This window comes from Canis lupus, chromosome 32, assembly GCF_011100685.1.
Source record: "Canis lupus familiaris isolate Mischka breed German Shepherd chromosome 32, alternate assembly UU_Cfam_GSD_1.0, whole genome shotgun sequence".
Taxonomy (NCBI): domain Eukaryota; kingdom Metazoa; phylum Chordata; class Mammalia; order Carnivora; family Canidae; genus Canis; species Canis lupus.
Window position 1 is genome coordinate 37,470,469 of NC_049253.1, and position 13,855 is coordinate 37,484,323.

Below are 13,855 nucleotides of genomic sequence, written 5' to 3' on the forward strand. Positions count from 1 at the left end.
AATCCGACCAGATGCATGGAGAACTAAAAGCTCCAGGGGGCTGTTCCAAGTCAATCTGAACAAACAGTGGCATTTATTTTAAACCACAGAATCTTTGTGCTAGAAGGCTCTGTGAAATGTGAGTGGTCAACCTGGTTGTCGCCTCTGCTGCCAAAAAGTAAGGAATAGGTGAGGGACCTCCTTTCCCATTGAAGAGAACTGTTACAGTCCAAGTGGAAATGCTGTCGCTTCTTACCTGGGCACACTCCACTTTGGCACACTCCCCAGTCTGGCAGGTCACTTGGCCACGGTCACACATGCAGAACTCACAGGCTGAACCCTTCCACATTTCATCCTGGTACCGCACAATCCCATTGTGCGAGCAGCTTCCTGCAGGAGACACACATTCCTCACAGCATTCCCCATGCCGATGAGCCCTTCTCTGACCCTGAAGAAACAAAGATGGCATGTAAAGGGAAGTTCTCAGGAGAGTTTGAAAACATTGAGCCAATGAGGCAGAAGGACATAAAGTGCCAACACTGTATGCTGCTCCTTTCCCTGCCTGCCCAAATTAACCCAGCTGAGGCAAGTTCCCCTGTACCTTAGCCCTTCTTCCTAGAAAGCAGATCTTTCATATCTTTTTCTAATATTTCCTTTTTTTAAAAAAAGATTTATTTATTTGACAGAGTGAGCGTGAGGGCACAACCAGGTGGAGCAGCAGAGGGAGATGGAGAATCAGGCTCCCTGCTAAGCAGGGAGTCTGATGTGGAGCTCGATCCTAGGACCCTGGAATCATGACCTGAGCTGAAAGCAGATGCTTAAACTAAGCCACCCAGGTGCCCCTAATATTTCTGAATGTCATAAAACTTTTGATTCCCTCAAAAGACACAACGGACTTAGAAATGCATTTCTTAAATGACCCAGAATAAAGCTTTGAAAACCAAGCCATGCTGTCTCAAATACCTTTTCACATCTTAGCGGAGGGCAGGCCTGTCTGTGGCACCTGACCTCACCCTGGTCACATATACACGTGGTACAGGCATTTTCAGTCCACTGCTCACCATGCTGAATAAAGAAGGGACAAAGTGGAAAATCAAGTGTCACATACATCAAATAGAAACACAGGCACATAAGACACACAATTTTTTATTACAGTTTTTAACTGAGCCACATTGAATGTACTCCTGAGAAATGTTAACAGTTAGGCAGTAACAGCAACTAAGAAAAAGTCAATAAATGTCCAAAGGGAGCTTTGCATTCGTTTTTATTCAACTGTATTCATTCCACAGATGTGCTGAGGGTCTGCTCTCTGCCAGGCACAAAGGGTCCCTGGAACATCATGATTAATAAGAAGACCCTGTTTCCTGCCTAATCAGTGCTCATTCTTTAGCTCTTTAGCCCTTCTTCTTTGGCAGGAGACCCAGCTCCTACAGCCACGTTCCCAGCTCCTCTTACAAATAGGCAACGGCATTGTCCCAGTCCTAACTGAGGAGACCTCAGGGGAAGTTTGCTAGAACAGTGGAGGTCAAAGAAAAGACTCTTCTCCCCCATAAAAGAAGAAAAGCCAACCCTTTTCCCCACCATCCTTTAGTAATGGTTGTGTGTGCATGAGCTAGTCTTGAGGTAGCCACCTTGGGGACACGAGGGAACAAGATGCAAAGCCAATGCCAACAAGCTGCAAATGGCAAGACGGAAAGATGGGAAAAAGATCCTTAGATCCTTGAAGACATCATTAAGACCTGAGTTGATCAACCCTGTAACCACCCTACCTCTGGACTTCTTGTTATATGAGATTAAAAAAATGTTTTCATTTTAACCACTTTTAGAGGAGTATTTCTGTTACTTGCAACCAAAACTATCACAATAGATATAAAGGCTATCTCTTCCAGTAGAAATTAATCTGGCACACATTGTATTGGACAACACAGATCTAGTACATACAAAAGTCCTTTCCCAATTAGTTATGTTCATTCGTGACATTCATTCCTTATTACCCAATTCCAGATTCTCTACTGAGAGTCATAATTCCAATTCCTATTTAGTCTTCTTTAGAGTGGCTGGCAAGCAAGGGAAGTAGTTGGGTGTATTTTTTGTACGTTCTTTGCTTTTGAATAATGTGACCTTTTTTTTTTGCCTCAGCTGGGTGTAGTCCTGAGACAGAACATTCATTCATTCATTCATTCAATTTGTTGAACACATTTTTCATTTGCCACCTATTATGTGTTAGGCACAGTTATCTAGACTGTTCCAATAGTACTTTCAAGTATGCAGGTTCCACCACCATTAACTTCTCCCCTCCCTTCCCTCAGTCCCCTCTCACCCCCATGCCTCCCCCCACAGTGTAAGGCAGAGGGAAGCTGTCTCTGGATATGAACCAAACAGAGAGACATTCCCAGGGCCTCCAGCCTAAGTGTAAACTGAATAGTAACCAGGATAGTCCTTTTTTTTCCTTCGAGACGTGTAAACAGTAAGTTCAACAAGGTTCGTGAACCAGGTGCGGCCTGCCAGCACATTCCTTTATATTTCTAATCCCCTTCAATTTAATTTTTTCATAAAGCCTCGCCACAAAGAGAAGAAAAAAAGCTGTTTATATACTGAGTTACTAATCTTGGCAAAGACTCAGACAAGAGGGTGGGGAAATATGGTGGTTGGAAGGGCAGAGGGCATATGTGTGAGACATCTGTCAAAACATCTGCAGGGGGTACATCACAGGTTACCTCATACACTTGGCCAGATGCAGAGCAGGATTGGGAAGAGCACTGTGGGCAACATTTTCCAGGAACTCGGACTATAGCTTCATCCTTACGTCCAAAAAAGGAACAATCCAATAAAAGGAGACATTAATAAAACCCACAACAGCAGGAAAATTTCATTCATAGCCAATTCAATCATGTGCTTCAAGCATCCATAAATAGCAATTTCCTCTCATTTAGCATTTATTAGTCATCCAGTGCTTTGATAAGAATTAGCACTTCCAAAGTCAGTGTGCCTCTTAAGAGGTCTGCACACTCAAGTCCTATCCTCTTCTAAGAGCAAACGAAAGCACAAATAATAACAAAAAGAGGGATGCCTGGGTGGCTCAGTGGTTAAAACGTCTGCCTGCAGTTCAGGGCATGATCCTGGAGTCCCGGCATCGAGTCCCACATCAGGCTCCCTGCAGGGAGCCTGCTTCTCCCTCTGCCTGTGTCTCTGCCTCTCTCTCTCTCTCTCTCTCTCTCAGGGATAAATAAATAAAATATATTTTTTAAAAATAATAGTAAGAATAGTACTTAGTGTTTGCCAGCCACTATTTTATTTATTTATTTATTTTTAAAGATTTATTTCTTTATGATAGACACACACAGAGAGAGAGAGAGAGAGAGGCAGAGACACAGGAGGAGGGAGAAGCAGGCTCCATGCCGGGAGCCCGACGTGGGACTCGATCCCGGGACTCCAGGATCGTGCCCTGGGCCAAAGGCAGGCGCTAAACCGCTGAGCCACCCAGGGATCCCCGCCAGCCACTATTTTAATGCTTTACATGGCCCTATGAAGTACATGTTCTTATCCTTGCTTTACACACAAGAAAAGTAAAGACCAGAGAGGTTTTGTGACTTGGACAAGGTCACACAGCTGACCTGACAATGACAAATGGTTGGAAGGAAACTGTAGGGCACCAGCCATACCAATACTTAAGAACACTTAAACTCTTGTTGAGTTACTGCTAAACTCGGAATGAAGGTATTTCTCTCTTGATAACCTACTTCACTATTCTTGTGCATCTTTATGTGAATGCACATTTACATATATGCATTAGGGGGTTCCTTAACATGAAAAAAAATCGTATTCCTAGGTATTTGGGAATATGGACAAAGTGGGTGACAGAGACTAAATGCCCAAAGAACCCCCATGCCCTCTCTCTACTTCTCCCCTCTACCACTCCCGCTCCCAGAATATCAGACCCTTTGTCTCTGCTACCCTGTAAATAACTTTCACAGCAACTGTCCCCTCATTAATGCCAAAGAGTCAGCTTCTCACTTTGACTTATCATTATACCCTTTTGAATGGCAAGAGCGTAGACAAATTAAAGGCAGAGCAAGGAGGGTTATAATAAGTTTTAAGGACTAAGAAGTGGTTTATTTTACATAGAAGACACCTCCTGAACAATTACCTTCACTTTCTCTTACAAGAAGCAGAAAACCGCTGAGCCACCCAGGCGTCCCAGGAAAGGTATTTAAAGAGAAAATATCCCAGGATATAGGAGAACTACCTAAGCGGGAAGACCTCACCGGGCTGGTGCTTCATAAACGAGACTAGAGATATCAATAAGAAGATGAACAGCAAAGTGGGTCAGAAAAATGGGAAAGACTATTTAACAGTGCATTTTGTTGCTGTCATATATTTGAACCATATCATTCTGGGCTATGTAGATTTTGCTCTTCCAAACGTATAGTCTACACAGGGGCCAGTCAACTATGGACCATGCGCCAAATCCAGCCTACCACCTGTTTCCATAAACTTTTACTGCAATGCAGCCACATCCACTCATTTACGTAATATCTGTGGCTGTTTTTGTGCTATAATGGCAGAGTTGAGTAGTTCTTTCAACTGAACAGCACACAAAGCTGAAAATATTCACTATCTTGCTCTTTACAGAAAAAGTTTGCCAACTCCAGGTCTAACATGGCACCCTTAGTAAACTCAGGAATTTAAAAATATATATATATGATTAATGTTATTACAATTTAGGGTAGAACTACCATTAAGGATATACTTAATTATGGTTTTTCATGTTCCTTAAATAAAAATATTTATGATAAAAATTTAATGGTGTATTATAGCTAACAGCTCTTGACAGAATATGCTCCCACTATGATACCTCTACAGGTATAGAAAGAGATTAAAATTTCACCACCAAAAAGTAACACAGCCAACCTCTACCACTGCTAAGAGGAAGTCCCATTGAACATAAGACATTCTATGACCTTTCTTTGCTGTGTAAACCTAAATAGATATAAAAAACATCATTCTGTCTAATTCTCTGCCTTTCTATATCCAACACAACCCAGATTCATCCCTCTGGTGTGTGGTCACTATCTTTTGAGGTGGTCAGAGTACCAGCCCTCACCTTCCTCAATATCTTTCTTTCTACACCTAATCAGAGCCCATAATGTAAAAATGGAAAAAAGAGTGGGAAGTATGTATGTTGGAGGAGGTAGAGGGAGTGATAAAAAGTTGGGGGATAGGATGGTGCCTCAAGTGATAAAGCACATGGTCACCTAGAGAGAAGGAGAGAGTTTTCGCAGAGGTACAAACTGGAGATTAGTTTTTGTTTCATGTGCTCAGAACGTAAGAGGGTTGGGCTATGGAGGTAAGGAAAAGATCCAATCTCGGTACAATAGAGCTACACTAACTGAAAATCCACCAGCCCCTCGGACAAAGAGATATGCACATTTCTTAGCATTTGGCTACAGATCCATAAAGGGGAGTTAGCCAACGGTAGGAGATTTACCCTTGCAGCTTTCAAACAGTGGGTATGGACAGATTTCTCTTGATCAAGGATGAGTAAACAGAAGGAAAGGAACTTGGGAAAAACCCTGAAGAGCCAGCAAAACTAAAAATGTTCTAAAGATTCAGAGAAAGGCAAATTTCTGAATGCTACATACTATAGTAACTGAAAGAAAATATTCAAAAGCTATTTTGCAACTTCAGTAAGATGCACGAAGATGCAGTCTTTATTAAATAGAAGCAAGAAGCAATAAAAAAGAATAAGTATTAGGATAAAAAACCTAGATGAACCAAAGAGAAGAAAAATAAGGAAGATTTAAAAGAAATTCAAAGTGAAATAGTCAAAATCAATACTAGAAGTTGTAAATGCAAACTCAAGAAGCTCTCTCCATATGAAGAGGAAAGAAACAAAATGATGAGAGAGAACATGATTGATAATGAGGGGGAAAGAGAGGGGAGTAATCTAAGAATCATAAGTATTGCTGGAGAAATGAGAATAATTGGAATGAATATGATTAAATTAAAGCCATAACTGAAGAAAGCATTTTAAAACCTGGAATATAGACTGAAAGGGCTTGACCATATTCTAGGTAATAAGGGTGAAAAGACACCTCACCTAGAAATGTCCTGAAAAATGTTTCATTTTTAAAGATAAGGAAACATCCTGCAAGAATCCAACAAAGGAAACTAGATGAACACAATGAAATAGAAAAGAGACCTCAGAGCTCTCCATGGCACTAAATTTCAGGGTTCAGTGGAAAGGAGCCCACAGAGTTGGGATGTGAGGAAATGATAATTGCCCCCAATTTTTGAGCCCCCAATTTTGAGATACATAAACAAGAAGAAAATAATTCTCAAACACTTAGTGGCTCAGAAGACATCCAATCTTTTATCTTTCTTGAAAGAACATCCAAAGATGAAATTCAACCTACTCAGATTCATCAACATGGGGAATGAGAAAAATTACAGTAAAAAAATTGGTGGTAACATCATCAGGAACAACACTTATCGACTGAACAGACCATTTTAATGAGCCTACAGAAATGTGGATGGGCTAGGGCTCTGTTCAAGGCATCTGGACAAAAGTTGAAAGCAAACAATTTCAGTATGAATTTAAATCCTTCCTTAAGGGAAAAAGACCCTTTTGAACATAAGAAATTACTCCTTTTGTCAGAAATTATCACCAACTTCTAAAATGTGATTATAACTATGAAAAAAAAAAAAACAAATATATCCACATTTGCCTACAAAAAATTTGGAATAAATTACCAAGAAAAGCTGGTGTTTTTGAATGGTAGAAATATAGATGATCATTTTCTGCTTTTCTGCCTTTCCAAACTTTCCTTAATAAGTACAGATTCCTTTTACAATTTTTAAAAGAAAAAGAAAAACACTCACATTAAAAATCAGTTTTTTTCTATAGCTCAAGTCCTGGAAATACATTTCTTCTGGTGAACTTTTGTGTTGTGTTTTTAATATTTAATGAGTTGATGCATACAAAATACCTGCAGTCGTGTTCAATGCTATTAGTAACTATTGTTTTTGTGATTATTACTATACATAAATGCTATGTAACTCATCATTTTGGAAGGTTATCTAGCTAATAGTTAAAAAATATAAGTCAGGTGTGGTCTGTTGAAGTGATGCAGAACTGCCTAGGTGAGAAGCACTGATACTTCCTAACTGTGGTACCTCATGGAAGTTACTTAAGCTCTCTGTACCTCAGTTTTATGTACTGGCAAGAGGAAATGATAATAATAGCTCTTAATAGGATTGTTATGAGAATTACAAAGCTCTGAAAATTAATGATTGCCACATAATAAGTGCAAAAAATGTGGTGATGGTGATGACAGAGATGATGATAGATGGTAGACAGTGGTGATGGTGTTTCCATCAAAAGTCTAAACTTTTTAGCACCCCTTTTTAATACCCGTTGATATCATCTGAACATCCAATATTTAATAATGATATTAATTCAAGAAAGATATTTCTAAATAATCTAAGAGTTTATTTTTTTAATATGTCATAGTAAAATATAAACTTAATGATGCAAGAGTGATTCAAATCAATCTATTTTCAAGACCTTAGAATGTTTGCACATCAACTAGCTCTGAAGTATGGTACCAAATTTCATCTTTTAAATTAATTATGTATATCAATGCAAACTGTATGTGAGTAAATGTTTGAAGCTAGAGTTTATATTTAGTGTTTTTATTTTTTAAATTTGTTTTAAAGATTTATTTGAGAGAGAGAGAGCATGTGTGCATGTATGGGGTGGGGTTGGGGGTGGTCAGAGGGAGAGAATCCTCAAGCAGACTCACTGCTGAGCACAGAGCCTGACATAGGGCTGGATCCCAGGACCCTGAGATCATGACCTAAGCCAAAATCAAGAGTCCCACACTCAACTGACTGAACCACCCAGGTGCACCACTATATAATGTTTTTAAAAATGGGAACTAGTACTTTCAAGTACTTCAATATCTATCCCCCTAACATGAAGTCCATTAAGGTTACAAAGATTTAAAGCAGAAGACTCACAAAGTGGTCCCCCTTGCCTCCTGCTTTCCTTATTGCAATTGTGGCAAACTGTTTAATTACCCTTCATACACAAGGGGACTGAATCCTAGAAAGTGCTAAATCAAAATTCCCCAACCTGATAGTGTCCCCTGAATGTGAGATACTATACAACTCTACAGAGAAGCTCATTTGTAATCTTAGCACTGAGAGAAGACTTCGTGATGAACTAGGAGATGTGACATGAGTGCAGTAGTTGCAGTAGTGTAGGTAATACAGTCTAATTTTTCAATTAGATACATTTTCCCTTTATTTGGCATTTCGCATTTCTGTCTAATTGCCTTTTGTCTGCCTTTAAAAATATTGCCCAATTGTCACAATATGCCATGTTATTGATTTTGTTTTATTTGACACAAAGTACTGTTCTGTATCAATTGAATGTTGGCTTCCGGCTTTTCCTTAAGATCAAAAATGAGCTATTTTTCGACTGGAGGCAAACTCCTTTCATGGTTATCTGTCAACTGCCACAGAACAGCCATAGAAACCTCTGGAAGAGTAAAACCTATAAAGTATCATGTATACCACATTTATTTGCCATTGATTTTCTCTTCTGAATTTATGGGAAGAGTCTAATGTTTTGAAATTCTGATGAACTTTAAATGAGGAACAAAATCCACTATTTTTTAAAGCTCCCCAAGAGAAAATCTGAATAATGTGAATCATTATTTTATAATTAAAAAATGTACATCTGGATAATCACGTTCAAAGACACACTTATGTCTTAAAAAGCAAGACTATACCTATGCATTGAGAAACAATACCTGATCATATTGCTGACTTTTCCAGATGTTTAGCTTGAGATTTTTGCAACATCTGCAACTGGAGCTGGTGGCTTCTTTGCATGTACATCCAAGGCTCACTTTCATTACATAACAATTAGCTTAAATGGCTGGTATTAGACCTATCTGTAGCTTCCAAGGGTAAATGTCTCAGGGGTGATCTCCAAAAGTATAAGGAAAACAAAACAGCCTTTGCTTCTCGTTCCTAGTACTTCCGAAAGACTGCCAGACAACCCCAGAAGAGGCTCCAAGTTCCCAAACAATGAAGTTAATAGTCTATGAAGGATCCATTTGGAAGCTGTCTTCCTTACCTCATTACAAAACAGAGGCTGACAATGAGCTATAAAGCACTGGGTGACCCCATTTCTACACACACATTTGGCACACCGACTCAATGGCCAGTCTTCCCCATCCTGGAATACACGGCCTTCATAGGAACAAGATTCTGAAAGGTAAGAAAAATAAAGATTACTGGGGTGACTGCACTTGCTGATCTCAGGGCTGACTCCAGGTATGTGTGTGCAGTCACATAGGACCCTCTGTAGTCACTATATGGAGGTTTTGGGGGGTTTTGTTTGTTTGTTTTGTTTCATTTTGTTTTTAGAGCAGAGAGAGAATCCCAAGTAGGCCTCATGCCCAACATGGAGCCTGATGCAGGGCTCCATCTCACAACCCTAGGATCATGACCTGAGCTGAAATCAAGAGTCAGATGCTTAACCAACTGAGGAATCCAGGCGCCCCCACTGTATGGAGTTCTTAATAACTTTCTGAGTTTTATATGTGAAGTCTGGTGAGACAACATAATATGTGCTGGGGAGCCTCAGCTCATGCATGGTCCCTCATCCCACTGCCTCCTTGCCTTCTTGAGATGGGTTTCTTGAGATGGGTTTTTTGCTCCCAAACCCATACCCAGTTGATGTGGAGAACAAAGGCAAAAGAAACGTAGGGGGAAAAAATGAAATTTCTCTTGCAGCCCATTGACAAGTACTTAAGACAGGCAGGGAGACTTTGCTTCAGGAACTCTACTGCCTCAATGTTAATACTCTGCTAGAGGCAAAAGGTAGTCTTAGCTGGACATTAGCCCAACCTCCAGGATCCTGTAAGTCTTCTTTAACATATAAAAATCCCTTTGGAAACTTCCTTTACCTTTACCTGGCCCACTGATATGCATCTGGATGGTCTCAGGATTAAGGTAGTACTAGACAGTAGTAAATGGCCTATCCCTAACAGCAGCTAGCACTTCAAGATCCTGGAAACCTTACTTCCAAAATTCCCTACAGATTTACACTATCCCTAACCCCCTCCCAACTTGAAAGTATATAATCAGTCATTCCTCACAACCTCATTGCAGCTTTCTGCCCATGGTCCTCTCCTGTGCTTTAATAAAACCACCTTTTTCGCACTGAAGATATCTCAAGAATTCTTTCTTGACCACTTGCTGCCAGACCCCAAAATTTCACATCACAGTGAACACTGCCACCCTCTACCCACATCAGGGACCTGGATGCAGGTACCAGGAGAATGCATGTACCCTAAGCACCAAGTAGCAGGATGGGGTATGGGGTGCCTGTGGGGTCTCCATCCACCCGGTGAGTAGCCCCATGCCTGAAGCAGTATGACATTAAATAGCAAATTAAAAACGTGACAGTTGAGAAAAACCACAAAGGAATATAAGTGGCTTCCTCCCACCCACTGCCTTTTAAACAAGGGGCCATGCATTCTCATTTTGCACCTAGCAAATTATAAAGTTGGCCCTGGCTGATCCTCCATTCTCCCCAGGCAAAATGTTTCCAGTATGTCTTTTTCTTGGAGGCCAAGGAAGAAGCCTCTTAAAGTGCAAGCAAGGATCCCACAATCTCAGCCAACCTATTGCCACCCCCAAACTCTGTTGTTCAAGTATTTTTACTTGCAGGATTATTTGGCTCAGAGCAGCTGTCAGTCCTCTTCTGGAGAAATGCGTAAAGCAAGCATTGTACTTCCATTGTTTCCTATGCATACTTTTCAATCTCTGTAACCTTTCTCCAGAGTAAAGGAATGCCAGGAATGGAATAACTGGGGATCAGAATGAGGCAGGGGCGCCTGGATGGCTCAATTGGTTGAACATCCAACTCTTGATTTTGCCTCAGGTCCTGATCTCAGGATAGTGAGACCAAGCCCTGTATCGGGCTGCACTGGGTGTAAAGCCTGCTTGGAATTCTCTCTCATTATCACCCTCTGCCCACTTCCTCTCCTCCCTCAAAATAATAAAAATAATTTTAAAATAAAATTAATTAAAACAATAAAAAGGAAATGCAAAAATAGAGCATAGCTTCCAGGTATTATTAAATAAAAGAATAATTTTAACCATTATATGCCAAGAGAGGATATAATGCAGCAATGACAATAATTTGTATTTATCGCAAAGTATCTACTACTACTGAGTTATAAAAATGGAGGGGGACATATATCCCTAAAATGTAATAAAAGAAGTACTTGCACCAAGCACAGATTCCAAAGAAAGGGCCTGGAGGTGTGTCCTGGGCTTGCTGAATGAGGCCTCCATTTGTAGGCAGACATAATCTCCACAGTGAGCATAGAGACAAATGAAAGCTCTGTTTCCTGCTCTGTGTGTCTTGGAGAAAGAAGTTACGTCATCTCAAAGACCAACCGGCAGAATTAGTGCTAGTGATGCTACATGGAGAAGTGATTTGTTCATTCTGTCTCTGCCAAGATACAAGAAGAACTATCTTAGCCTCATGGAGTCACATCAAAGAATCTTGTTCCTCCTCCCTTTGCTTCTCAGGAGCAGCGAAAGCAAAGGGATGCATCTGGCCAGCACAAAATAAATAAATCAGAGACTTGCAGAATCCCAAATTTGGAATGGAGCTTCAAGATCTGTTTCAACCTCACTCTCTGCAACATTGCTTCTGCCAAGTGCAAGGCTCCAACTTGGTCCAATAAGGAACGGGGCTAGGGATATTTGAGCCAAAGTGAGCAAGAAAGAGAAAAGTTGGGATGTCAGCAGGTAAACCTCAGAGGCAAAGAGCGTCTCCTTCTACAAGTTGATACTCACTCCCAGGGCCCACACACACTGGGCAGCAGCTTCCTTCAGGGATGGATTCCAGCTCCTGTGGTCCACACGACAGCGGTGGGCATGGCTGGGGGGTGCATCGGACTTCCCCGTGAGTACAAGAGCACACACTGCACGGGGGGTAGGCCCACTCTGTCCCATGCTGGGTGTTGGGGAGAAAAGAAAAAGGAGGCTATTGTCAGAATATAGCTTTCATTTGACCAAACAGAAACAAACCTCTAACACAAATCAAGGGACAGTGCTCAGGAGACATGGAAGGCAGCTCTAGGCTTACAAGGTTAAGACTAGGGTTTACAACGTCCTGAGTCAGAGACCAATTAAAAAACTGAATTTTCTTTTCTTTTCTTTTTAGCATTCCTAAGATTTATTTTCGAAAATTTCAGAAAAACACAGAAAGAAAATAAAAAGCATGCCAACTCCAATCACTTAAAAAATTCTATAAAGCCTACAGTAATAGGGACACCTGGGTGGCTCAGCAGTTGAGCATCTGCCTTTGACTCAGGGTGTGATCCTGGGGTCCTGGGATTGAGTTCTGCATTGGATTCCCTGCATGGAGCCTGCTTCTCCCTCTGCCTGTGTCTCTGCCTCTAATGAATAAATAAATAAATAATCTTTTTTTTTAAAAAAGCCTACAGTAATGTATACACACACATATATCCTGAATTCTTTATAATGGTCCTTTTGTTTTCAATAGCTCTCACTTTGATCCTCCTCCTTCCTTCTTCCCTCCCCCCCCCCCTTCTTTCTGCCTTACTTTTTACACTGATTAGTTCCCATATTCCTCTTTTCTTCTCCTTCCTTCCCCGGCCCCCATCTTACTCTCTCCTGTTCCAATGATCTCCTGGTCCTGGGGGAAAGTATGATAGCCAACCAGTTCTCCCACCAACCACAGAGCCAACTCAGAGCCCATTTATACACACAGAATGTTGCTAATCTGCTTTAGGCTGGGTACGACCTTCCCAAAGCGAGGATTGTATCAGTGATTTAACAGATCCTTGTTTTGAGTTATATGACTCACTGAGTATCAAAAATATTTAAATGAGCCACACTCAAATGGGATGCAGAGCAAGAGGGGGATGAACCCTGAATGTAAAAAGCTAAAGATATGTTGACTGCTGAGGGAAGTTGCTGTCAAAATATGTTATGTTCTCAAAGGCAGAATGGAATAATAGTGGCCTTTTGCAAGACATAGGGGGGAAAATAATAAGCCTAATGAATGTAATTTTCCTCTTTTGACATTTTCTTAAATATACTGGAAACTGCTATCCTTTGCCTATATTAAATGTAGCATATGATGATAACTGATCCAGCCCAAATCATATATAGATTTCTATTAAAAACATCACACATTCCAGGTGCTCAATCACCTAAATATAATCTGGGGATTACAACTGTGTCGACTGAGAAGCACAGAAAATCAATGTCTTCTTGCTTCTCCTCAAGCCAGAGTCCAGAATGGCTATTCATCTCTCTCAAACACAAAAGAACTGTCTTAACCTAAACAAGTCAGTACCCCATTATTCTGCTAATTACAACCAAGTTGCAAGGATGCCAAGTCTGACATTCTGGAATTAATAATAACCTGTACTATTATTATAATAATGGTAGTAATAGGTAAGTCACAGCCATCCAATTATTTGGGAACTGAGTCCTCACCTCTCCATCACGAAGATTACCTTCTTCTAGGTGGACTACTGAAGCACAAGAGAAAAATAATGCCAAGTATGCATGGAGCCAGATGAACTGAGGGTCTCCTTGGAGGTTCCCAGCTCAGCCCTCCCTGCTTTGGGAACTGTGAGTGAGTGACTTTCTAAATCTCAGATTCCTGGCCTGAAAAATTAAAATGGTATGACAACATTCCCCTCACTGGGTTATTATAAGGATAAATGAGGTAGTTTGTTAAAAAGCGAGCAAGGGGGGAGGGTGGCAGGTAGAGGATGCTCAATCCTCTCTCTTCCTTCCACTGCAT

General features: G+C 40.7%; 1 protein-coding gene across 1 annotated transcript in view; it reads right to left on the bottom strand.

Moving 5' to 3' along the window:
• The window catches only part of FRAS1 (Fraser extracellular matrix complex subunit 1), a 434,689-nt gene that overhangs the window by 254,384 nt on the left and 166,450 nt on the right, over positions 1 to 13,855 (bottom strand). Inside the window, 5 exon segments of the mRNA XM_038582341.1 lie at positions 236 to 427; positions 943 to 1,044; positions 2,697 to 2,780; positions 9,128 to 9,261; positions 11,869 to 12,028. Coding sequence (XP_038438269.1) covers positions 236 to 427; positions 943 to 1,044; positions 2,697 to 2,780; positions 9,128 to 9,261; positions 11,869 to 12,028 — 672 coding nt within the window.